The 27,156-nt window shown below is 48.6% G+C and overlaps 1 protein-coding gene across 6 annotated transcripts in view; it reads right to left on the bottom strand.

Annotated features, from left to right (window-relative positions):
- NHSL2 (NHS like 2) overlaps positions 1-27,156 on the bottom strand; it is a 242,904-nt gene that overhangs the window by 68,660 nt on the left and 147,088 nt on the right. For 4 of the 6 annotated variants that reach the window (XM_055376171.1, XM_055376173.1, XM_055376172.1 and 1 more), the window contains exon 1: positions 14,870-15,755. The exons of the other annotated variants lie outside the window; for them this stretch is intronic. In XM_055376171.1, the coding sequence (XP_055232146.1) occupies positions 14,870-14,936 (67 nt within the window). In that variant the 5' untranslated portion in view covers positions 14,937-15,755. Of the gene's footprint in view, positions 1-14,869; positions 15,756-27,156 lie in introns of those variants that run through there. 6 annotated transcript variants of the gene reach the window in all.

The raw sequence follows: 27,156 nt of genomic DNA, 5'->3' as shown, positions 1-27,156 counted from the left end.
GATGCTTTGCTCAAGGCTATGCTTCCTCCTGGGGGCAGCCTGCATCTAAGGACTGGTCCCCTCACCCTGACTCAGAACAACTCTCAAGGACCAACCCAGCTCCAGAGCTCCCCAAGTGTCAGCTGAGGCTGTCATTAGGACAGCATCATAGTCCAATTTCTCCCTCCAACCAGTCCTGCATCTTTCCCTTAGACTCTAGATGCTGATCCCAGAAGTACCCCAATAAACTTCCCGCATGTGACCTGCAGACCCCAGGCTGGGTTTGTGGCCTGTGCAGGCTCTGGCTTGGCATCTGGAAAGCCTCAATTCCAAGTGACACCAGGAGCTGTGATAGTCCCCAGGACCAGTCACTGACATAGGCCTCACTCACAGTTATATTTCTCTCTCCCCCTCTCTTCTCAAGCTTTTCTTATAAAATGCATTGGGAACCAAGGGTGGAGGATATAGGCCTGTAAGTGAATGATGACGGGAAGGTGAGAGATGCTACAATAGAGACATGAACCTGGTGCTAAGCTGAACTTAACTTGGGGGATTTGAAGGAAGGCTTCCTGGAGGAGGTGCCATTTAAACTGAGTCTTGAAGGATAAGCTGAGGTTTGATGAGTGGGCAAGGATATGGGAAAGACATTCCAGAAAAAGGATGCAACATGCTGGAAGGCACGACAGTGTGTGGGCAGGGGGAGTAAGGGGCAATAAAGTCTGGGACAAGAGTAGAGACAGATCGTGCAGGGCCTTCTAGGCCTTAGGAACTTGGTGCTCAGAAAACACCTGCTGAGTGAATGCCACATTCCAGTGTTCCCCAAGTTTTGGCCATTGGGGTACCAGTTTCACAAGTTTTGCTGTATGTAGGCACCACTGGTTCTATTTACAATTCACTTAATCTTTTTCTCTAAGTGAATTGTTTTTTTCTTAAACAAATAAATCTATATTAAAAGAAATTCTATATGGAAACCATAACCAAAACCAAAAGGAGTATCACTTGCCATAAATAGAAAGTGACTGTATAAAGAAATACAATGAGAACAGAAGAGAGTAATTAAATTCTATGTAGATATTGTTGCCTGTCCATGTCTTTGAGCCTGAGGCCTGCTCTAGCTTTGTTACAAAAGAAGATTAGTAAGCATTACAGAAGTTGAAGAATAGCACCACACTGAGACCTTGTCCTTGATGTAATCAGAAAGCTGGAAAGAGAAGGAAAAGAGAATCATTTTCTCACCATGTAATTCAATGTTCTTCAAAGCTGTACTATGTGCCATTAAAATTGCCTTGGAGTTCCCTCCCTACCACTTCGCAGACTGTGAAAACAGTTGGTAAGCACTAAAGTAGCCTACAAATGTGGTTGTTATTGCCACTCTGTCGCTGTGGCCATTGGCTCTGGAGCCATTGCTTGGCTCAGCGAAGGTTTCCAAACCAGTGCCTTTGGCTACCCTCATCCCAACACTGTAGGGGGGGAACCAGCAAGGGTGGGGCTGGAGAGAGGGGGACCCTGGGAATCCTAGACTCTTTGAATCAGAAGAGCCAGAGAGAGTGTCTTATCTTCCCACTCTGGGGAAGCTGGGACCACAGAAGGGACACAATTTGTCCAAGGCCACAGAGGTGGTTAGTGTTAGCAGTCTAGGGAACTGTTAACATGAAAAAAAACAATAGTATAGTTCATTGTTTTAGGCTACTGATCCCAGTAGCTGTTATCTGCAAGGCTGGAGTACAGAATGTGGGAGAAGCCAGCCCATGAGGCCTGAGAGCATGGGGCACCATCAGAGATATCAAACTGCTGGGCTCTTCAGCCTGGCCGAGGTTGGCGGTGGGCCTGAGGCCTGTGTGATGGGCAGTGTGGAAAGAACCTACCAGAGACTCAAGTGTTTATAAAAGAAACCCAAGGAAATGAGGGAGGCCAGCACATCAGAGCTGCTCCAAAGGGCAGTGCCAGGTCAGCCAGGGACATCCTGGGACTGGGCAAAGCAACTAGGCTTTGGAGTTTGATGGGCCTGGGTTCAATCCCCGTTCTGTCGCTTCCTAACTATGTATGACTTAAGGTAAGTCATTTCAGTCACTTAAGCCTCCTCACTGGAGTATAATGTGGGTAAGGATGGTACCCACCTCACAGGGTTGTTGTGAGGATCACACAACCAATACAATCAATGCAAAGACAATGCATCTCAGTCAATCTTGGTGCTTTATTTGCCTCCTGGACTCCTGCTAAAGTGCTGAATTTACTTTTGCAATACCAAGGCATGTAGGCAAGGAGAGGCAGGAAAGGGGAGGCAATTAATGCAAAGCTCCTAGCACAGGGCTGGTACATTACTTAGCATTGCTTCCTTCCCCACCCTCGCCCCTGCACCCTGCGCAACCAGATTCCTGACCACACATTTTCTTCTCTCTGGCTCCCTCCCCTAGCCCAGACTCCCAAGCCCATACCTCCAGGCCCTGTCTGACCTATTCTTGTGCTCACCTGGCCCACTTATCTCAGCTATGCGGTTAATGAGGAGTCTTTCAAGTATATGCAGATAAGAAAGTTGAAGGGTCACACTTCACAGGGTGGGACAGGGACCTCCTTCACCTAGAGACAGGGGAAGGTGGATGCTCTAGGGCCGATGCCTGGCCAAGCAGCTTGTGCGTCTCACTGGAGGGAGAGGCCAGCTGTGGCCTCTGTCTGTCGAGGTCGCGGCTCTGCTGGTAGAGAACAAAGAAAAACTCTGGTCTCCTGTGGCATTAGAAGGCAGTGCCTGAAGCAAGTCCCTCCATTAAAAGCTACAAGACGGAAGGTTAAATATAGCCCTTTCCAGTTGTCTAGGACAAAGATTTATGAAATGTCAGAGCTGTGTTAGAGTGAGAAACGATCTTATCTCAGCTCTGTTTTTAGAGAGTAGAAAGGAGGCAATAGAGAAGAGAAATAAATCCGGACTTTCACCAGTGGGCCATGGGAGGCCATCACAGGATTTTGAGCAGCTGCGTCTGTTTTTTAAAGGCTCGCTCAGGCTGCAGAGTGGAGAATGGGCTGGAGAGTGGAAGCAGGGAGCCCCATAGGAGGGAGATGAGGGAGGCCAAACCAGGTGAGAAGTTGTGACGGTGGAGGTCGGGGGGGGTGTTGGGCCTTCATCCCAGGTGAGGGTGGCCCCTCCTTCCCATTCTCTCTCCCTCAGAAGCAGAAAGCTCGCTCCTACATGCCCTTCTTCTCTAGGGCTCACTCTGTGTCTCTGTGAAAAAAGTAACCTGCAAAAGTTACCAAGACCCTTGGCTCCTTTTCAAGGCAGGCCACTGCACCCATGGAGGGTCTGTTGGAAAGTTCCTCCTTGTCTACAGACCTCAGCTTTGCCTCCTGAGGCCCCACGCAGACCCCATTTACTCCCATCATCCAGAGACAGTCCCTCAAAGACCTGAAGACCAAAGATCACTTCTTCTGATTCTTCTCCATGCCAAACAGCACGTGGTCCTCATGGGACTTCGGTTTTGGTCCCGTCACCACTTTAGCTCATAAACTGCTTTTGAGCATACGCCTGATGCAAAGGGCCAACTAAAACTCCAGAGACACAGCATGGACTCAGTCTGTCCTGCCAGCTACCTCCATAAGCAGTAGCTTCCAGACATTTTCAAGGGCATGTCACTGTGGCATCACGCGCCCCCTCCCCCACCACCACGTGGCTAGTCTTCTTCACAGAAGCCAGAGAGGGGTCCTAGTGTGGCACAGGGCCCTGTACTTGCTTCTGCCTTACTGCCAGGAGGTCTGGCTTGAACTGCAATTAGAAAGCTCTTGGTCCCTTGGTAGCAACCTGTGTGTACAGAAGACCAGTGACAGGAAACCCTTTCCTGCCTCTCCTTGCCTACATGCCTTGGTATTGCAAAAATAAATTCAGCATTTTAGCAGGAGTCCAGGAGGCAAACAAAGCCCCAAGATTGAATGAGATGGATTGAATGAGATGGAATTTTCTACCACCGAAGGGACAAGGCCTCAGAATCTGGGACAAGAGTAGAGGAAGTAAAAGGTGCAGTAATTCTTACACACACACACACACACACACACACACGTGCAGAATTCCTCCATCACTTTTATTAATCCTTTAGGGTCCCAGAATATCAGGGTTGGGATGTGATCACATCCACCCTGTCTTCCAAAGCCATCCGATTATGAATTCCCTTCAGAGGATCTCGGTTAAGTGGCCATCCTGCCCCTCTGTGCACACCTCTAGAACGCAGTCCCACTCCCTCCCAAAGCAGCCCAGGCTGCCTCAGCATAGCTGTGAGTGCAGAAAGCTCCTCCTCCTCCATGAGCCCCAGTTCCTTCCCTTTTCCCCTCTGCTGAGCATGCACCCTTCTTCCCACAACGACTCACCTCCCCGGATCCAGAAGAGGGTGACAGAGTCGGTTTTCTCCATCCCAGCGGTGTGGATAACCAAGAATCCACATCCAGCAAGTCCTCATGCATGAGAAAAGTGTGTGCTGAGCCCACACTGGGGGCAGGGAGCCGACGGGCTCCACACTGTCCCAAACCCTGTCCCTAGGCTCCTCAGTGGGTGCCCAGGGACTTTCCTGAACCCCGTTTCCCAGCACCTTGGTCCCATCGATCACATACTCCTTTGCCCATTGAAGTTGTTCCTGGGCAGCCCAGCCTAGGGAAAGCAACTGAGGATTCAAAAGTGAGTTTCCTCTCTCTTTCCCCACCCCGCTGCACTCCACCCACAGCCACCCTGGACCCGTCGGCCCAGTCACGGCGGACAGGCGAGGGAAGTTTACTGTGAGTTGGGCTTGTCTTTCTCTAGGTAAGGTTCTCAGCCAAAGGCCCGAGTCAGAGCCCCTCGGAGGGCTGACCTCCCGCTCAGCGGCTGTCCTGCAGTGAGGGGAAATGAACAGGAACTGGCTGTCTGAGTCAGCGCCCCTGGTCTATTGTCACTGTGCAGGCCCCTTCCTTCCCAGAGGAGAGGCGTGCACAGGGATAGGCCTTGTTTTTTGCAAGTCTCTCTTCCACACACACACTTTCTCTCTTGGCCTGGAACGAGTCTGTGAACTACGGCTGGATGCAATTCCATTCAATTTCCCCCAATGCCTAGCAATGGCCTACTCTACAGCACATAGAGGTCATCTCCTATCATCCTCACCACAGAGGAGCTAAAGACAACTAGTTCCATTTAATCCAGGAGGAAACTGAGGCTCAGAAAGGGAAAGGGGCTTTCCCAAGGCCCAACAGCTAAAAGATGAGACTTGGGGTCATCCAGCTTGCTCTTCGTGGCATCAGGAGAACCCTGCCGATCTTCCCTACCTCTTCACCTACCTACACTTCCGCCAATAGACTGCAGATTCCAGCAAAGCCTATTTCCTGGTGCACAAAGCACAAGAGAATCACTGGCTTTCAAACACTGAAAACATATCTTGTTCCAATTTGTTTCTCTTTGTTTGGAAGGACAAGGACCCAGGAAACAAGTCGCATGTGGGAGAAGCTCCTTACAAAGGGACTTCTTTGTTCTTCATTACTAAATGACTACATTGGCAAAATGAGCATGGGCGATGGATTGAGCCCTCGTTCCAGTAACTGTCTTCTAATCGGAAGAGAGGCATTACTGGCTCTTGCTCACAGGGTGGAAAGAGACTCAGCATGAGATTTACTCTCTTTTCTATCTTTGCCAGGGACACAGAAAGATAAGGAAACAGCTTGAAGGAAGGCTCAAGATGGAGGTCTACCTTCGCACATGGCCAGAGCCACCTGCGTTGAAAAGACTTTCAACTCTTTGAGGGCAGGGCCAGGGCTCGTGCATGGGTCTCTGGAGACCCTACCTTCAGAATGTATTTGTACAGCATGGTACAGAAGCCATATAAAAAGACTGAGGTGAAATCCCCAGACAAGGAGAATGCATTGTGTCCCTGAGCTGGGAAGAGGGTTAGTTTCCAGGAGCAAGGAATGGTTAGATGCATTCAAGAATTTAAGTAGTCCGAGGCGTAAGCACTGTTCCCTTTAGCACCACTCAGAGGGTGACCTTGGCAAGGATGGCTTCACGGAGGCCAGACTGCAGCAGGTTAAGGAGGGAAATGGGAGGGGAGGGGAGACACCTCTCAGGAAGTCTGGCTGTGGTTAGAGAGGAAAGAGGGCCGTAGCTGGAGGGAGAGGCAGAACTAGAGAAGGGAGTCAGATGTTTGTCAGGATGGGAGAGATGCTGTGTGTTTTTAAGTTGAGGAGCTTCTGTGAAAACTGCAGTTCCACCTTACCCTCTGTACTCTCTGAAGGCTGAACTTCACTTCGGACCAATTAAACCAGAACTTCTGAGGGGTGGAGCCTAGGCATTGATACTGCTTCAAATCTCCCCAGGTGGAGAACCATTGCACCAGTTTTTAGGAAAGTCCAGTCTTAAAGCCCAGCTAGTGGGCTAAAAGCAAGGACAGCCTGACTGTCTTACTCCCCTCACATTGGCAGATTAGCATAGGGGCTAAGAAGACAGACTTGGGAGCCCTACTGCCTGGGCTCAAATCCCAGCCTCACCATTTACAGCCTGTGTGCCCTTGGGCATGTCACTTAACCTCTCTGAGCCTCAGTTTCTAATCTATAGATCACTTATGTAGTCTACTGTTTCTCATTTATATATGCCCTTTAGGAGCTAATAAAAGGACCTGTGCCATAAAGTTGCTATGTTGACTCGGTGAGTAAATATCTGCACACTGCTCAAGCTACTGCCTGGCTCCACAGAAGCCCTGCTGGAGCTGGCCCGTGTTTCCTAGCAGTCCTCCTATGGCCTTTCTGAGCGGTACCCTGGGCCTTCCCTCTAAGGCGCAGGAGGGCCACCTTTCTAAAACACTGCTGCTCCTACTCTGGGCTTGGCTCTCCCACTGGCTATTCTCTCTGGCCTGCCTCACACATACCTGAGTTTGTCATCCTGTTTCACAGTCACATCTCACCCCGGATCCCCCTGCGCTGGAGGTGGCTGCTGTTGCTGTGGTAGGAGCTGCCATTGCACATTGCACATGGCCAGAGCCACGTGTTATTTGAGATGGGAAGACTCCACAAATTAGAGTCCCAGTCCATATTTGTCTTTTGTTCCCCCAACTCAGGTTTGGGCATTCTTTGGGCTGGAGTCATGGTAAGCTATTGTCCCTGGGTGGGAAAACAGCTGTGTATATAAGTTTCCATGACACAGACCTCATGTTTCTGGGGTTGGAGACCTGTTAATGAGGGCGGTGGGGAGCCATCTTCATCCTCAGAACCAGCAGTGTGACCTCTGGCTCTGAGCATCACGACTCTCAACCTTTCCAACCTCGCTCTGTACCCTGGGCAGACAGCTCCCATCCCCCAAGCCAGCCAGGAAGACGGTTATGGTGCAGGGTTGGGATAGTCAAGATTCTGGCAGGGGAGAGGCCAGAAGTGGCAGTGTTCAACAGTGGGGAGGTGGGGGGAGTGTGAAGAGCTCAGCCAGGGAAGCTAGAAACCCCCAAAGCCAGGTCCCAGAAGCAGAAGCAGGGCCCCAGGCTGCTAGGTGGGTCAGAATATTCCACAGGGGCAGTGCATGCCTTTTATCTCCTGTGTGGCATGGGGGAGGGGATTGCACATCTCTGAGACAAGCTTAAAGGGCCCAAAGAGCACCCCACCTGCACCCCACCCTGACCAGGCCTATGAATTCCACAAAAGGAATTGATAGAGGTGGCTCTGTGCTACCCCTCCTAATGCCAGAAACAAAACTCAGAGAACACACTCCACCCAAATGGTGGGGAGCAATTAGGAGCCTCACCCTGCTCCTGGGACCCCCACACCCCTCTGTCTGTGCTCTGGGAGATTTTGACAGGAAACTGACTTTTGAAATAGAAAATCTTCTATTGAGAGAAATGAAGGTTTCATCAAAGACAATTTACTCCACATGACTGGAGATGGCACTTAGGAGGCCACGTTAGCCCAGATTGTTTGAAAGTACTGCCTAGGGGTGATGAGGAGCTGACACATCAGTGTGCAGGGTCTCCTACCAAGGACATCTTTCCTTGTAGTCTCAAGCATCATTTTTGCCTCTTTTCAATGTCAGAGCCTTGTCTGGTTTCTCCCAGCTTGATAATGGCTGTACGGCCATGACCATGTGGCCTAGGGTGTCTCTATTCTGTTAATGAGGAAATCCCAGAGGTCATAAGGACAACTCTTGGGCAGTGGTGGTGGCAGTGGTGGGGAAAGAAACTGGACTGTTGCCCCTATTGATCTCTGTAGCTGCATGACCCTGGGAATGTCACCTTACTTTTGTGGATCCATAAAATGAAAGGTTTGTGGGAGATTAGTGGTTTCTAAGCACACACCTCACCTTTACTAAAATACCTGGGTCTCACCATAATGGAGACAAAAAAATCTGCTTTTCTCGTGGAAGACTTTTCAATGTTGCCATGCAAAAATAATAATATGCATGACCATATATAATATACACTGTGTTCGGCTGGGCTCGGTGGCTCACATCTATAATCCCGGCACTTTGGGAGGCCAAGGCAGGCAGATCACCTGAGGTCGGGAGTTCGAGACCAGCCTGACCAACATGGAGAAACCCCATCTCTACTAAAAATACAAAATTAGCTGGGCGTGGTGGCGTGTGCCTGTAATCTCAGCTACTTGGGAGGCCAAGGCAGGAGAATCGCTTGAACCCAGGAGGCAGAGGCTGCAGTGGGCTGAGATCGTGCCATCGCACTCTAGCCTGGGTGACAAGAGTGAAACTCTGTCTCAGAAAAAAAAAAATACACACACACAACACACAGACACACACACACACTGTGCTCCCCCAAGACCCCCTCCACATCCCTCTCACCGCCTCGTTGAGAACCCCTGGTTCAGGTGATTTTTAGAGACCCTTCTTACCCTGATCATCTTGAGCAATAACAATAGCAGCTCACACACGCTCCTTGCAGCTCACACATGCTCCTTGCTTACTACATAGCAGATGCTTTACATGCAGCACCTGATTTCATCCTCACAACCACCCCATGAGGTAGGCACTATTAATTCCAACTGACCAAGGAGGCTCGATGAGCTTAGGTCACTTGCCTGAAGACACACAGCTTGTAACTGGCCAAGTCTAGCTGAGAATCCAAGAGCTGTGGAGGTCTTCACCATGTTCAGAGTTCAAGCATTTTAGAGGAAGAGAAAAACCCACAACATTTTCTTGATGATTTCCCATCCAAGGCGAAAACTAGAAAGCTTTGCTTGCTTAATCAGATTTCAATGGCACCCAGCACTGAGAGAAGACAAGGTGGTTGCTAACTGAAGCCACCCAGCAGCACAGGCCCAGGCTGGCTTTGTTGTCAACTGGGTGTGACAGTGGAAAACAGTATCTAACACTCTTGTTTCAAAGCATCCATACACATGCCATGATAAGGTTTTACAATATGCAGCATTTTACACTTCACAAGGTCTTTGAGAATGTCCCAGATCATTTGCTCCTCAGGCTATTATTATCAACATTCCTACATTGCAGATGAACAAACTGAGGATACAGGGGTGAAACAGCTTCCTCTAACATAAGGATCTGAACTTGAGTTCAAACGTGCAGCTTCCCACACTAATTTCATGATCTCTCCCCATTCCTTGTAGCTGCCTCTCTCCAAAAAGGTACCTAATTTTGTCTTTATGTCTTCCGAGTGTGTTTGCTGGCTCAGGGAAATGATATGATTTGGTCTCTCAGCTTGACAGAACGATTTCCCAGTGTAATTGTTGTATGTGTTAATGGTTTTTATTATTCTTTGCACAAACAACATTATAACAACATTAATGGAAATCTAAGGGAAAGAAAAATCCACCAAGCCTGCCACCCACAATAAATCAAGTTTTGATTTTTCCACAGTTCTCTTCCAATTATTGGCCATGTGCAGACATACTTTCTGCAGGGTTTGTGAAGCTCAGCATAGAAACAGTTTTGTGTTTTGCCTTTTGCATGTTACACTTTATTATAAGCATTGGTCATGTTGCTCAAGTCTTCATAATTAGCTTTCATGGTCTACCATATTTCAGTGAAGTTGGATGCAACATATTTATTTTGCCATTCCCCTGGTATTTGACATTAGGGTGGCCATTGTACCTTTCTTTTTACACCTACTTTTTGTTTCCTTCTATGTTCTGGCCCAGAAAATGTGGGCATATCACGATTGGCCCCAATCCCCAGGGCCTGTGCCTCTGCCTCCAACACATCTCTCAGTCGTGGGAGGAGGGCACCAGGAAATATTTTGTTTGGTGGCCTAGAATTTTAACTTCTTCCATACCTTCCAATGGACTCATTAAGTCTGAGTAGAAAATAGGTCTTTAGGAAGAAGGTCCCAGGGGGATAGGGGTCAATGGACTCCCTTATAAGTCTCTGCCACTTTAGCTTCCACCATACTGAAATCGAGGATGTGAGAATTCAATAAACTTGTGAAGATGAAAGAGCCAGGTCAACTATAAAAATGCCTTGCAAATGTAATGAGATGATTTCCTCATTTTGTTTAGGTACAGAGAAGAGAATGGCGGACTCATTTTCATCCTGAAGCACAGGCCACCGTATTTACAGTGCTGATTCGGTTGCTTGCGGGGAGAGGGATGTTGGAAACCAGCATACCAGTTGTCTGGATCTGAAGCCTCTCTCAGCCTAACCTGGTTTAGGCTTAAATTCAAGAATCCTCTACTTTCTTATTACCTCAGGAATCCCTGGCTCTAGCTTCTGGACCCAGCATGGAGTCCCCAATGAGTTCAGTTATTCCAATAATACAAATATGCCATCAAACGATATGTGGTGGGACTTCTACAAGGCTGGGCATTGCAGCCCTTGTTGCCATAGAGATTTGCTAGCCCTACCACAAGCAAGCCCAGACCCCTCCTTCCACCACATCCAGTCTCCAGGGTTACTAATGCCTGTCACAGATGCAAAGATGCTGAGAAGCACATGGTATGGTGCAATAGGCACAGGCTTGAGAGTTAGGCAGATTTGGGCTCAAATCCTGGCTCTACAACTTCCTTGTTATCAGATCATGGGGCAGCTCTCCCTTAGAGTCTCAGTTTTCTTATCTGTAAAATGGCATCAATAATCCCTGCCTGGTGGTTTCTCTGAGCTAAGTAAAGTTGTGGATGAAAAGTGCTGGCATATAATAGGTGCATGATGGATATTAACTCTCTTTCACTTCTCTATGGGATGCTAGTTCAAATAGCTGGTCCATATATGCACAGCTATGCGTATGCTGTATAGTGACGGTGGCGCTAGCATGCATCCCCTTCCCCACCACATACAGATTCACAGGGTGACAGGGCTACACTCACTCAATAGGCAAAAGGGGCTGTGAGAGTTGGTGAGAACTCAATCCCAACTCATGAGCTTGGCAGACAAGGCTTTCCAGTCTTAAAGCAACCTATGCTCTAAGGTCCTGTTGGGCTTCCACGTGCTGCGACTGCCCCGCTCCCCCCTGCCCCCACCCTCACCCCTACTGGCTGTGCGGCTGGTTTTGCTCATCCTTTCCCTGCTGCAGCTCAGCCTGGCTGCTCCTCCACAGTCTCCTAAACCTGTGGGGCTCACTTCTGGCTCCAGCCTCTGGGAAAAGTTTCCTCCCTCTGCAATCATAATCACCCTTCTTCGTTTGAAAAGCAATTTCAACTTTCAAAAGCTTTCCTAGCTATCTCACATCGCATCTTCTCAATTACCCCGGGAATGTGCTAAGGATCCCCCTGAGGATTTGTAGCTTTTTATAGCCAAAGGACAGAGGTAGCAGAGGTGGATGACCTGCCTAAGATCACCCTGCAGGTTACTGGGTAAGAGAGACCGGAACCCAAGTCTTCTGAGTCTTGGTCAAGGGTTCTTTCCCACCCTTTGGTATATAAATTGTAGCCCTTGCCCTAGAAAAGCTTACATTTTACTAGGGGGAGATAAACATGCAATAACAAGTATAAAAATGATAATACCAGCAATGATAAAATTATGTAAAAGGTATCAATTTAGTACCAAGGAGGGGGTGATGAACTTTATTAATTAATTTGTATGAAGGAAGGCAGTCAGTCAGGCACAGTTTCAGAGAAGAGGAAACACAAGATCAGGATTCTGAAGGCTGAAGAGAAAACTGTCAGGAGAAGATAGCAGGTGGAGGAGGTGTTCCAGGCAGAGAAAAGTGCATTAGTGAAAGCATGGTAATGCTGAATGGGAGCATTTGGAGACCTTCAACTCATTCAATATGGCTGGATCAAGTTCAAGGTGACAAATGATAGCTGGTGAGGCTGGAGAAGTAGGAGGGGCCCAATCATGAAAGATCTCTAAGTTGTGCTAAGGAAAACATACTTTATCCTAGAAATGGGTGCTTCTCAAGCCTCAGGCATTGGTATCTCAGTTTCCCAACTTTTGCCATTTCCATGTGCTTACTATGCTACTATTTACTTAATCTTTTTATTCAAAAAGACTCGCTTTAAAAACATTTAACCTTACCCTAATTTAGAAAAATATGAGAAATCATGGGTTTGATGTATTAGTTATATATTTTTTGAATACACATTAAAATATATACAGAACTTGAAAGGCAAAAAGAGTTTTCTCTGTTACACCTACAGTGATCCCCTGGGCCATCTGAGATCCACTCCACACTTGGGGAGCAATCGTAATCTCTCGTACCCCAATTAGTAAGACTTGAGTTCATAGCAAGGGAGCACAGGGACAGCTCATTCTGGTGGCTGTGTTGGGCGTGCCCAGGAGAAGGTCAGAGGTGGAAGCAGACAGCCCAATTCTGGAATAAGCGAGAGTGACCAAAGGCCTGGATTTGGACACTGACAGTAGGATAAGAGAGGGGCTCAGATGTCTCAGAGGAGGCCTCGAAAATGAATACTTTTTGAATGAATGAGCAGATAGATGGATGAGTGAAAACTGTAAAGTGTGTGGTGAGGGAGAGAGAGAGAGAGGAGTGAAGGATGACTACCAGGATGCTAGTTTGGGTTACTGGAAAGACAGTGGCGTCACTAAGTGAAAATGGAAGAGAGAAAAGCAAGCAAGAAGAGAAAGAGTGGCACAAGTTTAGCCCAGTGGGAGTGAGTGCTCAATCGGGGCTTCTGGGATCACCTAGGGATTGTGAGTGAGAAGGTGTGGTGAGGACCAGGAGGTGGAAGGCAGAGGGAGGGAGAAGCAGTTATGAGGCCACCTCCTCATGCTGCCAGAGGCTGTTCCCATAGCTACTACGTCTAGGATGACCCTGGATTGGAGCTGGCATTGAAGATACAAAGCAACTTCTAAGAAATGAAACAATAGCCAGTAACTGTCCCAAGTTGTCACATCAGCAATTATGTAAAAAGTTATCTTCAAGCTTCTGTACTGGGCTGCACAGAGCATCTCCATGTAATACCAGCAGGTCCTGAGCCTTCAGCTCCAAGGCAGAGAAGCAGGAGACTCTGAGGTGGTGTTTGGGCCATTCACCTAATGGTGGCCTTGGAAGAGTATGTCCCTGAAAGATTCCAAAGAAACTTCAATGCTCAGAATTTTTATTCTTTGGCTCAGTCCACCACAGAGACCCAAATTCAGCCCATATAGGAGGCCAAACAAAGCCCTGCTCTGACAGGCGGGCTCCAGAAACAGTTACCCTGCCTGCTAGCATATCCCAAGTTGCTTTCTTGTAGCTTCTCTCCCCACCACACCCTGTAAGAATCCCACTGTAGGGCTGCCCCTGGGACTGGCTGGCCTTGGACAACTACCCTCAACTGCATAGCCAGCTGAGTCCCCAGAAAGAGGCAGAGGCAACCCTCTGGGCCTGAGCATGGCACACTTTTGGCAAGACAACAATCCATTTATTGCTTTCTTATGGTAAACGTGAGTCAAACTTGGCAAAAACTTTTCCTTCCTTCCCACAGGCCTGAGTGGTGAATGAGAGCTTCCCAAACAGGCACAGAGGGAACTGCAGGCTCCTCCTGGACTCTGTGTGATGTGAAGGGTGTGTGTGTGTGTGGTGGTGGTGGTGGGGGTGGTGGGTGCTGACAAAGGAGAAGAGAGAACTCCACCAAGACAGAGGGAGGAGGGCACAGAGAGAAAGTACTTGTGACCCTACTGCATGAAGCCTAACCCCAGGCAGCAGTGGAAGGTACTTTCAAGTGGCCAAGGGGTAGATAGGAGGGTAAGAGTTGGTGGAAGTGGGTGAATGGATGAAGAGAAGTTGCTTCCAAATTGTTCTTGCACCGCCTGGGAAGGTGAGCTAGGAAAAGTTGTCTGCAGACCTTGATTTCCACAGTGTCAGCATCCAGGAAGGAGTTGTTGGGGAGAACTATGCCAGCACCCTTGAGTCCATATCTGGAGAGGGGCAAGGAAGGGGCAAAGCAGAGCACACCCAGGGGTAGGGGAACAACAAACTCAAGGCTGGCAAATGCTCTTCTCGCCCATGCATGAGGAGAGCTCTGTCAGGGCTGGGGCAGGGAGGTGGGGGGCAGGGCATTACACAGCAAGAAACAGATTTGTCTGGATCATTCCATGCATGCAGCATATGAGGTAGAGCCAGGAGAGGTGTAGGTGTACATGTTCAGGGCGGGTATGGGGGCTGGGGTGGGGGGAGACGAAGGTTTGAATAACAAAGGAGGCTCGGCTAGTAAAGGATAAGCCATGCATGGTTCCAAGATTCTGCCTACTGGATCCAGGGAGAAAGCACAGTCCTAGCCATGAACTTCAGTCATTGGCACGCTGCTCACTTCTCTGACACTCCAGCCACCCTCCAGAGGCTACACAGGGTTGCCGGCGAAGGGGCTGGCCCCTCCCAGCTCAGGGTGCTCTGACTTATACAATTCAGTCTGTCACAGGAGCAGGGGAGCTGGAAGTTCACCCTCATTTCCCTCAGGTTCTCTCCCTGCCCCCTGCCAGCCCCTGCAAGTCACGCCAAGGGTCAGGGGCCCCGCATGGCAGCAGCTGGGAGGCCCTGGCTGTAGGAGCCCCGGAAAAGGAGGGAAGGGAAAAGAGTACCTGTTGCTGAATGCATCCTGCTTTGGCTCTTACTCCTCGGTTGCTTGTGGTGAGAGTTGCCCATCATTCTGCTCTGGACTGGCAGCCACCGCGGCGGCCGCTGCCACCTCCTCCTCCTCCTCTTTCTCCTCCTCCTCCTCCTACTCCTCCTCCTCCTCCTCTGCCTGTGCTCCTCCCCAGGTGCTTACATCACCTCAGCTTTGCTTCTCACATACATGGCTCTTCCAAATCCCACTTGTGCCCCTGGCACAGAATTGTACAGATCTGAGCCTCTCACTTGGACTAGAGCCTGCTAGGAGCTTCTCTCAGTCTCTCTCAGTCTCTCTCTCTCTCTCTTCCTCCCTCTCTCTCCCCCTCCCTTTCCCCCTCCCCCTTGCTCAGTGCTCCACTCAGGTCGAGCAGCCCAGGTTCCAAGAGAAACCCTAGCAAGCCCTGAAAGTGGCCCCCACTTCATCTGCCTCTGCAGAAACGGCCAGCACAGGCACCCCCCGGGACCCGACTCGCCCACCCTCACCGTCCCTGGCTGTCTCTGCTCTCAGTGCTGTCATTCCTGCTGCCGCTCGCTGGCTCACTCACTCGCTCACTCGCTCACTCTGTCTGCAGAAGCTTGCAGGAGCGCAGGGCCAATAACAGAGCCTAATCCAGGAGTGTGACAGGGACTAGTGAAGGAATGTGCTACCCAGGAATTCTAAGTGACACAGCTCCCTGCTCCACTGGGGGATGGATCCAGTTCTGTAAGTGACAGCTGCCAATGAGCTCTGGGCTCCAGTCCCAACAGAAATCTGGGAAAATTTGGGCAGAGCACAAAGCTGTCAGGCTGCAGACTTGGAGCTAGCACAGCCAGATGCCACAAGAATGCCCAGTGTGGCCACCAGGTGTACCTGCTTCCTTGTCAGACACACCTGAAGCCTCACTCCGCTCTCCCCTCCCTCTCCTGCTTTGCCTTCCCAGGGGAGGGCAGAGCTGGCAGCCCAGAGATTCGCAGACTGGAACTGGGACCCTTGGCAGCCAATGAGAGGGCTCCTTCCATGAGTCCCACAGCAAATACATGTGCTCTCTCTCTCTCTCTCTCACACACACACACACGCACACACACGGACACACTTACGCAGCCGCTCACTGTGAGTGCTGCAGCCCTGTGGGATAAGCGACACCGGGCAGGTGGTGCTAGCTCGGCAGCCCATTCCAGCCCCAGCAGCCTGGCTGTGAGGAAGGGCTGTGGCTCCTGGAACCAACTCTGCCAGAGCTAGACAGCCTCAAGTGCCTTCACTCAGGCAAGTGGTGGTACTGCTCAATGCTGATGTCATCAGATTTCTGCTCACTGGGACAGGGGGCCTGTCTGTAATAGTCATGGCCACGAAGCACTGTGGGTGTGGGTCTGGCTAGAGCTTCAGCCTGGAAGACGTGGGGCACTGTGCCATCCAGAAAGCAGAGCTTTCTGACTTTGGGGCAAGCGATCTAAAGTGGGATCCCTGCATCCATCTGCCCACTCACCTGCCCAGTCATTCAGTCATTCTTTCAGCAGTTCCCAGGGATCTGCTCTGGCCAGGCTCTGTGTGAGGGTTGGGGACATAGAGGTGCCAGTCATTGCCTAGGAGGGTGTGAATGACATGTCCACAGGCCATGACAATACAGAGAAGGATCAATAATGTTGTGAGACTATCAAAGAGAAGCTTCTTCAGTCTGGAAGGTCTGGAGATACCTTCCCAGGGGAGGTGATGCTTGGACTGGGTCGTGAAAGATGAAGAACAGCTGGCCAGAAACAGAAAGGGGAAGGACACACTGTTAACTATTTGGAATATTACCCCTGCTAGGAACCTCTCCTGTTGAGTCCCCAGCTTTCAAGGGTCTCTTCAGTTTTCTTCAACAATTCCACAAACATCTCTCAAGCTACTGACTTCAGGCTGTCTCAGCCTAGTGGGGGCAACAGATAATTATAGAGAGGAATCACAGGATAGTGTGACCCATGCTTGGGCTTTGCAGCTCACTGTGGAATGTGAGGCTTCCAAGGGGATCGATCTGAGGCCAGAAAAGAGGGCTTGGGAAATAGAGGTCCCAGAGCAAGCATGAAGGGCCAGAAGTGAAGCATCTTGGGAAAATACATTTATGAATATGATAAAAATCATGAAGATTGAACACAGCAAAAATCTTCAAGGTGATAAGTGAATAACTGAAGCTTGGAGAATGTTTGGTTCCTGACCTCTTATCCATTTGTGATGGGTCCTAGGTATGAGTCTTGGTAGCTTCAAGGTTGTAAACATGGACTTTAAGCTCAGAGAGGCTAGAAAAGACAGGACCATGACAACTTGAGATGATTCTAGAATGCATGGGACATCCTGAAAGTGAAAATAGAATTGAATTTGCTTGGGTTGTGCACTTGGGACCTTGGATTATACTTCCAGGAACCACATGAGGAAGCTTGAATAGGAACAGGTATGTTTTGGAAGAGTTTGGGGAGTAAAGGCATTGGGGGTGGTGGGGAGGAGGAATGAGTGAATGATCACAACCTGGACACACTTGTGTACCCCTACTTAGGTCAAGAAGTTGAACATGACCAGGGCTACAGAAGCCCTTCTTGAAGCGGTTTGTTTGTCTGTTTTTTTGAGACAGGGTCTTGCTCTGTCACCCAGGCTGGAGTGCAGTGGCACGATCATGGCTCACTGAAGCCTCAACCTCCTGGGCTCAAGTGATCCTCCCAACTCAGCCTCCTGAGTAGCTGGGACTACAGGAGCGCCCCAGCACTCCCAGCTAATTTTCCTTATTTGTTTATTTATTTTTTGTAGAGATGGGGGTCTCACTATGTTGCCCAGGCTGGTCTTGAACTCCTGGGCTTAAGTGATCCTCCCACTTCGGCTTCCCAAAGTACTGGGATTACACCTGTGAGCTACCACATCCAGCCTCAAAGCAGTTTTTTAATCATCATTGCATATTGTTCTCACACCAGCCCTGTCAGGTAGATAATACTAGTTTAATCCACTCCACAGATACTTAAACAGGCTAAGACAGGGGAGGCAGCTTAGCCAAGGTCCATATTGGCTTCTTCCACTGGGCCTACACCCATGCTCAAGATGTTCCCATTGGAGGAAAAACAACAAAAGAGAAGAGCAGACGCGGAACCCCTCCTTTCTCCCTTGTCCTTTCTGCCTCACCATTCTTCTCCTCTTCTCATCTGAGCTTCTCATTTGGGAAGCCTATATCTCGTGTCCCATGTCCTCACCTCCTCCTCTCTGTAAGCCCCACTGTGGCCCCTGGAGCTTTTCTCACCCAAGCACCAGTGTCCCCATGGCCCATTAGATGCTTAAGGATCTGCTGGGAGTCACATACTCCCTCTGGACTAAATGAACCCAACTAGTACATGGTGCAGCCAGGTTTTGGACCCCTGTCTATCTCCACATTCAGTGCTTTCTCCACCATATCCTTTTTTAATAATCTAAATTGGATGAGGAATGCTTTTAGACATCTTTATGCTTTCCTCTCCCTCCCCTACCCATTCACTGAGTCCTGTAAATTGCTCCTTAGAACTGTCTCAAATTGGAGCACTTCATGGCATCATCTCCACTTCCCTCACCCTGGTCCCAGTCACCATCATCCTTCCCCAGACCCCTTCAATGAATATCTTCTTCAGTGGGCTCCCTAATTCCACCTCTGCATCCTAAAATCTGTTCATGACACAGCAGCCAGAGTGAGCTTTTACAAACGTAAATCAAACCACATCACTCCATTGCTTGGAACCTTCCAATGATCTGTTGTCTAAAGTGTCAAGTCCACACTCTCCAGCCTATACTCAGAACCGGCTTCATCTGACCTCTTTGCCTCCTCTCTCCTGATTCCCTGAAACAGACCCCTCTGCCCATTCAATCTGGGCTACTCATTCTCTTCTTTATCTTGTCATTGTGGCTTATCATTTCATGGTAAAGCCACCAGGGAAAAGCTTTGTGGTCAGAGAAGCTTAGATTCAAATCCTCATGCTGCCATTTCTACCTGTGTAACCTTGTACAACTTACTTAACCTCCCCAGCCTCCATTTTCCATGTATAATGGGGGAATGAAAACATCTAACTTGTAAGCTGCTGTAAGCCTTTCATGAGATAATGCTGAAATGAGCTAAACGACACCAGGCCCATAGTAGGTGCTTGCTAAACAGTGCTTCCCATCCCCTCTCACCGCCTCTACCTGCTGTTCCCAAACCCTACAGGCTGCTCCTTAAGCTTCAGCCCAAATCCCATCACCCGTTGAAAGCCCTCTTTACACACATCCCTACTAGCAGTCTGCAGGGATAATTCCTCTCAATACCTTCAGTTCTGGCTGGCTGAGCCTCTCATTTGTCCTTAAACATAGATGTCCTGGAATTGTTCCAAATCTTCCATGTATTCATGAACCTTCTCTGCCCCAGCAACTTATGAATTCTTTGCGGGATGGGCCAAAGTTTGGGTGTTTGAAGCTGTGCCTTGTGGAGGGCCTTGCACAGAGGATGGCTCAGTTAGTGTCTGCCCATTCGTGGGCACGGGCCAAGCTACCCTGCTCATGCAGACCTTCCTTCCTCTCCTTCCTCCCAGCCCTCCTTTGTTCCTTGACGATCCATCTGAAAGCTCCACATGCTTGGTCCTTGTTCCCCCACCAACCCAAGAGTCTTCTCAAATTTTTCTCATCCCTTTCTACTCATCAGGGTGCACATCCAGGTTGGGTAGGGTGCTGGAGGCGCTGTTCTGATGGGTTCACTGCTGTAAGATCACTGCTTGTGGAGAGGGTCTGGAAAGGCTGGCTAGCCTTTTCACTGAGCACTGTGCTCAGGGAGGGAGGCATGGTGGCTTTAGGAGGGGGGCTGAACTCCCTGTGGTGTCTTCACGTGGAGTTTGGGGAAGAATGGCTTCTTTCTTTTTCGCCTGTGTTTCAAGCTAAGCCCAGCCAGGAGCACCCAGTTCTATCAAAGAGAGAGGGAGGGCCAGGCCTCACCATTTGGCTGGTCCCCCACCCTACTTGGTGCCTTAGGCACACCAGGGGAGGAGACAGAGAAGTCTGAGGCCCGAAAGAAGCAACTCAGGGGCCCATGTCCCCAAAGTGAAACAGCTTAAGGTTCATCATTACCACCTCACTGGCTGTACCCCTCTGTACTCAGGGATGTCAAAGTGGGTGGACAGGGAAGTGCGGCAGGTGGTACTATCTCTGGACTGCCCCCTGGAACCCAAGAGCTGGGACAAGAACTACCCCTGTCACTTTAGTCATGCTCTTACTCCTCACAACCACCCTGTCAGGTGCGGATTATTAGGACCTAAGCTGAAGATGCGGAGACAGACATTAGATAAAAAAATGGAGCTAGTAAGTGGCAGGGTTGGGACTTGAACCCAAGTTAGGCTGACTCCAAGCCTGTCTCCTTTTCATTCTGCTGATCCCATCTGCCATAACCTGCACATGCTCTAATCTGGTGTGGGGAATTTCCAGGTGCAAGTTCCATAAGGAAAAGTGAATTCTAATACACACTCTGACTCTGACTCCAGTGGGCTGTAGCCTGCCAGCGGCTACCCCTCATAGTGCTTGTGTGTTGTGTGCCCCAAGAGAGCAAACTCACTCAACCCTGGGCCCGGAGACACTTTCCAACTGCACATCAGGCACAGTCCCTCAAGCCTGAAACATAAACTTCTCTTCTAGCCCTGATGAAGTGTTCTCTAGGTTCTATTCCTTCTGCCTAGAATGCTTTTCCTTCCACTTCCATCTCTGCTTGTGAAAAGTTAGACTTATTTCTCAAGACCCAGCCCAAATGTCTCCTCCCCCATGAAGCTTTCTCTGAGCCTGACAGCCAGAATCGACTTCACCTCTGCACAGCCATATCCTCTCTACAGATCTCAGGTCCATCTTGAGCCTTTTCTGATCTTCCCAAATGTAAATAGTCTTCTCCTTGAGTTAATTCCTACGGTACAGTATTCCCCCAAATGCAGTACACATTGTGCTAGTGGTATGTGAGGTGATAGTATGATGGGGAATTTTAGAAATACATGGATGATCTTTTAAATTTAACAGTCACATATTTATTCTAATGTATACTAGATTCTAATAAAAATTATAGGGGAAAATCGAGTGCATGAAAAGTAATTTCTTGACTATTCGAGGCAGAATGGAATGAGTTGGTTTAAAGAAAAATAATTTGGTATCTGTGAATTGGATTGAATTACTCATACCTTCCTCAAGGCTGCTGGACAAAAGATCTGCAGTGATGGTTAAAAACTGCTTTGAGGGGTTACTTCTGTAGTCCTGGGCATGGTCAACTTCTTGGCCTTGGAAGTGTGTACATAGGTGTGTATAATTTGTGATCATTCATCAATGTGTGTGGTTTTTTTGTATGTTAATTGCCCGTACAAAGTTTATTTTTTAGAAAGTGCCTGACACATAGTAGCCCCTACTCAAGGGAGGTAGAACACTTTGTATTTTGGGCCAAAGTGACCAGAAAGGCAGTGATGTCATTAATAGCCAAGGAACACGGGGATTAGTTACATAGAAAGTGGGTTTGGGGGAGGCAGGAGGCTGTGGAATTATGATTTGGGAAATGTTTTTCTTTTTTGGCCCCTATCCCAGTAAGAAGCCAGAATGCCTTCTGAGGGCTGGTGTTAAGAGTAGTAGGCCAAGGCCAAGGGGGTGGAATCAGCCAAGGCCTGGATCGTGAATAAGCATACACCCCAGAGGCTAAGCAGAGACTCAGACACAAGGGAAAGAGTGCTGGCGGGAGGCTCTATGACCTTGGGCAGGCCCTGGCCGTTTTGAGCCCCATTTAGTTTCCATCTGGACAGTGAAACATATGAACCTAATTACCTTCTGAGGGTCCTCTCAGCTCAGACACTCAGAGGGGGTTGTCCTATGCACTGATATTAGTCAACAAGCAGGTTCTCGAATGATCCAAGCACCCACTCTGTTCCAGGTACTATTCTGGTTACAGAGGACACAAGAATGAGAAGCCCCAGCTGCTGCCCACAGGGGGCTCCTAGGCCTCAGTCTTCCCCACATACCTCCCCCTTGGGATCGACCAGCACCAATTTCCAGAATAGAAGGTTCTCTAGAGACTTGCAAAGGAAACCCTCTCTGGGGTTGGAAATGCACACACCTGTAATGGTCAGGAAGGACAGGGCCATGAATGAAGTAGGCTAGGGTAAGCCACAGGGTGTGGTGGAGACCTGGAGCATGCATGCTGGCCACCCCCAACCCTGTTCCCAAGGCACTCAACCTCCAATCTGGGAAACCTCTCTGCTGACTCAACCCAACCTATCTGTAGTTCACATTCTGCCAACAGTCTGCCAGTTTGCTTCCCACCAGCTGTGGTCTCCAAGTATTTTTGAGCCTATACTCCCATATATACATATTTATGTATAAACCATATATATGTACTACTGTGCTAATCAGTTTTATAAAATTTAAAACATAAACAAACATGGAAATTAGGATATGATAAAGATGACTGTTAATAGAAATTCTAGTATTTTCTCCTTGCACCCTAATAGATGATATATCCACTTTGGAGGCCACAGGTCTAGCACACCACCCTCTGCCTTACAACCAGATGATGGAAGAAGACAAAAAGAAAGTAATAAACATGTATTGCACTCTATTATCTTTCAGGCTTTGTTCTCAATGCTCTACCTACCTCATTCATTCATTCAATAGATTTTACTGAGTCTATTATATAGGCCCTGTGCTGGGCAGCGGGTGATAGAGGTTAATGAGGCAGATGTAAAGAGTTTACAATCCAGGCAGAGGAGACAGACAATAACCAAGTACACGAATAACCAAGGTAGGACTAGTTCCTGAGAAGTGCCATGAAGGAAATCAGCATGGTGATGTGATGGCAAGGGATGGGGCAGGCATGGGGAGCTAGTTCGGATGAGTGGTAAGAGAAGGTCTCTCCGAGCTAAGAACTGAGCCTGAGAAGGAGCTGGCAGAGGGAACAGAAAGTGCCAAGGCCATGAGGCCACGAAGTGAGAGGGACCTCGATGTCTTTGAGAAATGGAAAGGAAGCCAGCATGTCTAGGGTGGAAGAGGTAGGGGGTAAGAGGTGGATGTTATTTGAAGTGCAATGGGAAACCATTAGAGCATTTTAAGCAAGGGAGCGACAGGATATGATTTAAATGTTTAAAAGACCACCATGTCTGCTACGTAAACAAAGGGCTGGAGGGAAGTTCCAGTAGAAATGGGCAAGAGGCTATCGTAGTAGTCCAGGCAAAAGATGATGGGCCAGGATCAGGGTGACGGAAACAGAGAGAAGCAGGCAAGCATAAGATATATTTAAACCTCATAACAATTTCACCATCATACCCATGAAGGCTGTATTACCATCCCCATTGCACGTATGAGAAAACTGAGATTAGGGGAAGTTAAGTAACTTGCCAAAGATCACACAGCTTGTAAGTGATGAAAGCAGGATTCACCCAGGTCTGCCTGGCTTCCTTCCCAGCCTACTCAGGATTCCAAATATGTTTCCTGCTCCAGGGAGTAATTCACCAGGACAATATAGGGTCTTCCTGTTTCAATCCTGAAAAACATTGGGCATTCCGAAAAAAGAAAAAGGGATTGAGGACAATTTGATCCAGCAATCAGCCAAGGGTATGTGAGTGATTCGAACAGTCCATTCCTCCCATTTTCATAAACACACCGAGTTCACCAGAGCTCTAAGCAAGGGAAAAACCATTCTTTCCTTTGGAGTGGGGAGTGGTCAGGAGAAGGGTAGTGATGGTATATTTGGAAATAGAAAAATAAAAAGCTGCCAACTTGTGCCTTCAAGGAAAACCCAAGGGCGCAGGCCAAGACAGGGGAAGTGACTTGCCAAATCCCTCCTCACAGCCCCCAGAGTTATTCATGTGAAAAAGAAGGCGGAATTGTCCCTGCCAAAGACATGAAGTCCTTTACAGAGCACTTTGTTAGCAAAGCCTAGCATCCCTGTCACTATGCAAAGCGAGCTGGAATGTTGCCATGGCAACGGGCAGCTGGGCCCTTGAATCAGCTTGAGGCCTGCCTTGGGCTCACACAAGCCTGTGGGGGCATCTCCTGGAGGTTGGGCAGGGGGCAGGGAGCTGGTTTTATGTTTGTCGATGAGGAGTCCTGAGCTCCCTTCTAGGTAACCAGGGGTCCAAAGGCACAGTATTTCCCGTTGTCAGATGTGCCTAACTTCCACAACACACAGCATCCCAGGTTGGCATGACCTGATCATTTTCCCAATTCAATGACAGAAAATGGAAACACCCAACTGCTGTAAAACAAAACTTCTTTATGTTACAAGTATAGGAAGAAACCAAAGCCCAGAGAGGGCAAGTAACTTGCTGAGGGTTGCACAGCCTTACTAGTGCCAGAGTCAAACCACAACTCCTTTGACTTCTGAGGTAGTGTGAGTTTCACCATACTACACTACTTTCCTTAGGCACTGGGGAGGGAGAAAAATGAATTGATGTTGACAGAGCCCCTCTATGTACCTAACACCACGCTGGATTCTTTGGCATTCCTCATAGCTCATCTGCACCACAAACCTGCGATGGAGCTATTACTATCCTCAATTTGCACTTTAGGAAACTGAAGCTCAGAGAGATCAGGAAATTGGCTCAAGGTCACACAGCTAGATGGACTTCAAAGACTAGTCTTTGTGCTTCACCACATGGCCTCATGCTTCTGAGGTCAAATGCACTTTTTTCCCCTTTGTGTGAAAGACAGACATAATTGCAAGTGATTCTAGATGCTATCCCTACTCTGCTATTTATGGTAAGAAAGTGTTCTGCTGCAGATCACCAAGCCGCCCCTCAGTAAAGCTTCACAACCGCTGATAGAACCCTGGCCCTCAGTTTTTTCGTCTCTAAAGTGAGGATACAGTGAGCTTGGGGTTGCTAGAGAATGAGAATGAAAGAGAATGCATAGAAAGTGCATAGAGCAAGGTCTGGTGCATAGCAAGTGCTCAGTAAATGTTAGTTATCATTAAGATTATTCCTTTTAGGGATCAGCTCAAATTCTGCAACCTCAACCACCCCAGCCATAATTTGATGCAATCCCCTTTCACTCCCCAGCCATCCATTCATTGCCAGTTGCCAGCACCCAGAACTGAATTCCTTCCCTCAGAGGAAGGGAAGGGCATCAAGAAAAGGTGATGCCGAACTCGAAAAGAATGAAGCAACATTTGCCAGTAAAATGAGGTTTGGAGAGAGGACATTCTAGGCAAAGAGGACGTTTTGAGCAACAGCATAAAGGTATGAGGGTTTCTCGTATTTGGGAAGAAAAATAAGTGATCTGGTATAGCCAGGTAGAAGATGAGGTAGTTGGAACTAGACCACGGAGGCCTTAAATGTCATGAGAATGGGTGCGGATTTTATCTTGAAGGTGATAGTGAGCCACAGAAGCTTTGGGCAAGGGAGTGACCTGAAGATCAGTAGGGTGGCTGCAATGTGGAAGGCTGATTGGAGAGGGGCCGGGACACCAGTTAGGAGGCTCTGGAAGGGGCCCAGATGAGACATAATGAGGGCTTGCCTCAGGGTGGAGTGGTGGGGCCAGACAGGGAGAACAGACCACGGTGGTGATATGGAGATAGAATGGGTGGTGCCATTCCTTAAGTTAGAGAACCCTGGAAAACCAGCAGGTGCAGGGATGAAGAGGAGAGAGCTTGCCTGGGACACAGTTTGTGTGTCTAGAGGGTGGTAAAGATATGTGATCCAGAGCTCAGAGCTGGAAATAAATACAAATGGAGCAGTCACAAGGTCTTGGAAGTATATGAAGCCAAAAAGCAGGTGAGATGGTCCAGTCTGAGTGGGGAGAATGGGAAGAACAGGGAGCACTGATGTTGAAACTTTGTGTCACAACTCTGTGTCTCTGCCTTGCTCTGCAATGGCAGCCTTCCTGTGCAGTAGTCCAACATTTGTGCAGCTCCCTGACATGCAGACCAAATCACTCCTGCAATGTGATGGACAAAGACAGTGTCCACTCTCATGCATAGGGCCTTAGCAAGCCAGGTCAGGTAGCAATCCTGGTGTCCTTTACAATGAGGATTTTCTGGACAAGGAACTGGAGAATCCTAACAGATCATAAAGAATTAAGGGGCAGGCAGAGAAAGCCTTTAAGAACTGGGAAGCTGGCCGGGCATGGTGGCTCACGCCTATAATCCCAGCACTTTGGGATGCCGAGATGGGTGGATCATGAGGTCAATAGATCGAGACCATCCTGGCCAACAAGGGGAAACCCCATCTCTAAGAAAAATACAAAAATTAACTGGGCGTGGTGGCGCGTGCCTGTAATCCCAGCTACTCGGGACGCTGAGGCAGGAGAATCGCTTGAATCGGGAAGGCGGAGGTTGCAGTGAGCCGAGATTGCATCACTGCACTCCAGCCTGGTGACAGAGTGAGACTCCATCTCAAAAAAAATTAATAACAATTTAAAAAAAAAGAACTGGGAAGCTGTCAAGCCCCTGGTGCCAGAAACAAGTTTTCTAAAATTCTGTTTTTCACTTGAAAGTTCAAGTTTTATCTTTGGTAACAAATACTGTGAGCTGTTTTCCTTGAAGCAACAGGCTCATTTTGTTCATCTTTGAGAAAAATGTCCACCAAATACTCAAGTCTGACTAACCATAGTTTACCTGTCAATTGTTCTTTCAAGTGAAAATGACGTTCCAGGAAAAAGGAGGCCTGTTGAGCTCACACCTCAAACAATTGCACAGTGCTCTTCTCTAGACAACCATCTCACTCAGCATGCAGCAGAAGTGCTTTCTGTGTTCTTCCTGTTTCATCACACAGGATATTAAAAAGACGTCAACTCCAGGCTTGAGATTTAATAAAAATTGCCATTTTTTACTGCTTTATCTAAGCTACTTTTCAGTAAGATTGGTGGCTTTTTCCCCCTTTTTCTGAGTATGTAGTGGTGAAAAATACAAAATACAATGACTGCTAGTACAGGCTGGTGCCACTGCCTTGATTCACACTAAGGTGGCAACAGTTTTGCAAATGGTGCAAAAGTCAACCTCAGGAAAAAGGCAAATAGTGTCGTAGTGTTATCTTAGAAACAGCTCTGACCTTGAGCATCCTCCGAAAGAGTCTCAGAAACTCTGAGGGGTCTGTGAATTGTACTCTGAAAATGTCTGGTTTAGAGAAATTCTTGCCCAGGTCCCTGGGAGCAAGTCGAGGAAGGTTCATTGCAGCATTATTTGTGGTCATGGAGAGTTGGCAGAACCAAGATGTACAGTCTCAGAGGAAGGGAGAAGTAAAATGTGGTGGATGAGTGCCAAGTCAGACAGAAGTGATCAATGAGATGTGCACATAGCAGCACCGAAAGGCCTCAAAACAG

The sequence above is a fragment of the Gorilla gorilla genome, chromosome X, assembly GCF_029281585.2.
Source record: "Gorilla gorilla gorilla isolate KB3781 chromosome X, NHGRI_mGorGor1-v2.1_pri, whole genome shotgun sequence".
Taxonomy (NCBI): domain Eukaryota; kingdom Metazoa; phylum Chordata; class Mammalia; order Primates; family Hominidae; genus Gorilla; species Gorilla gorilla.
Note: the sequence above shows the minus strand (reverse complement) of the source record. Positions and strands in the feature narration are given on the sequence as shown.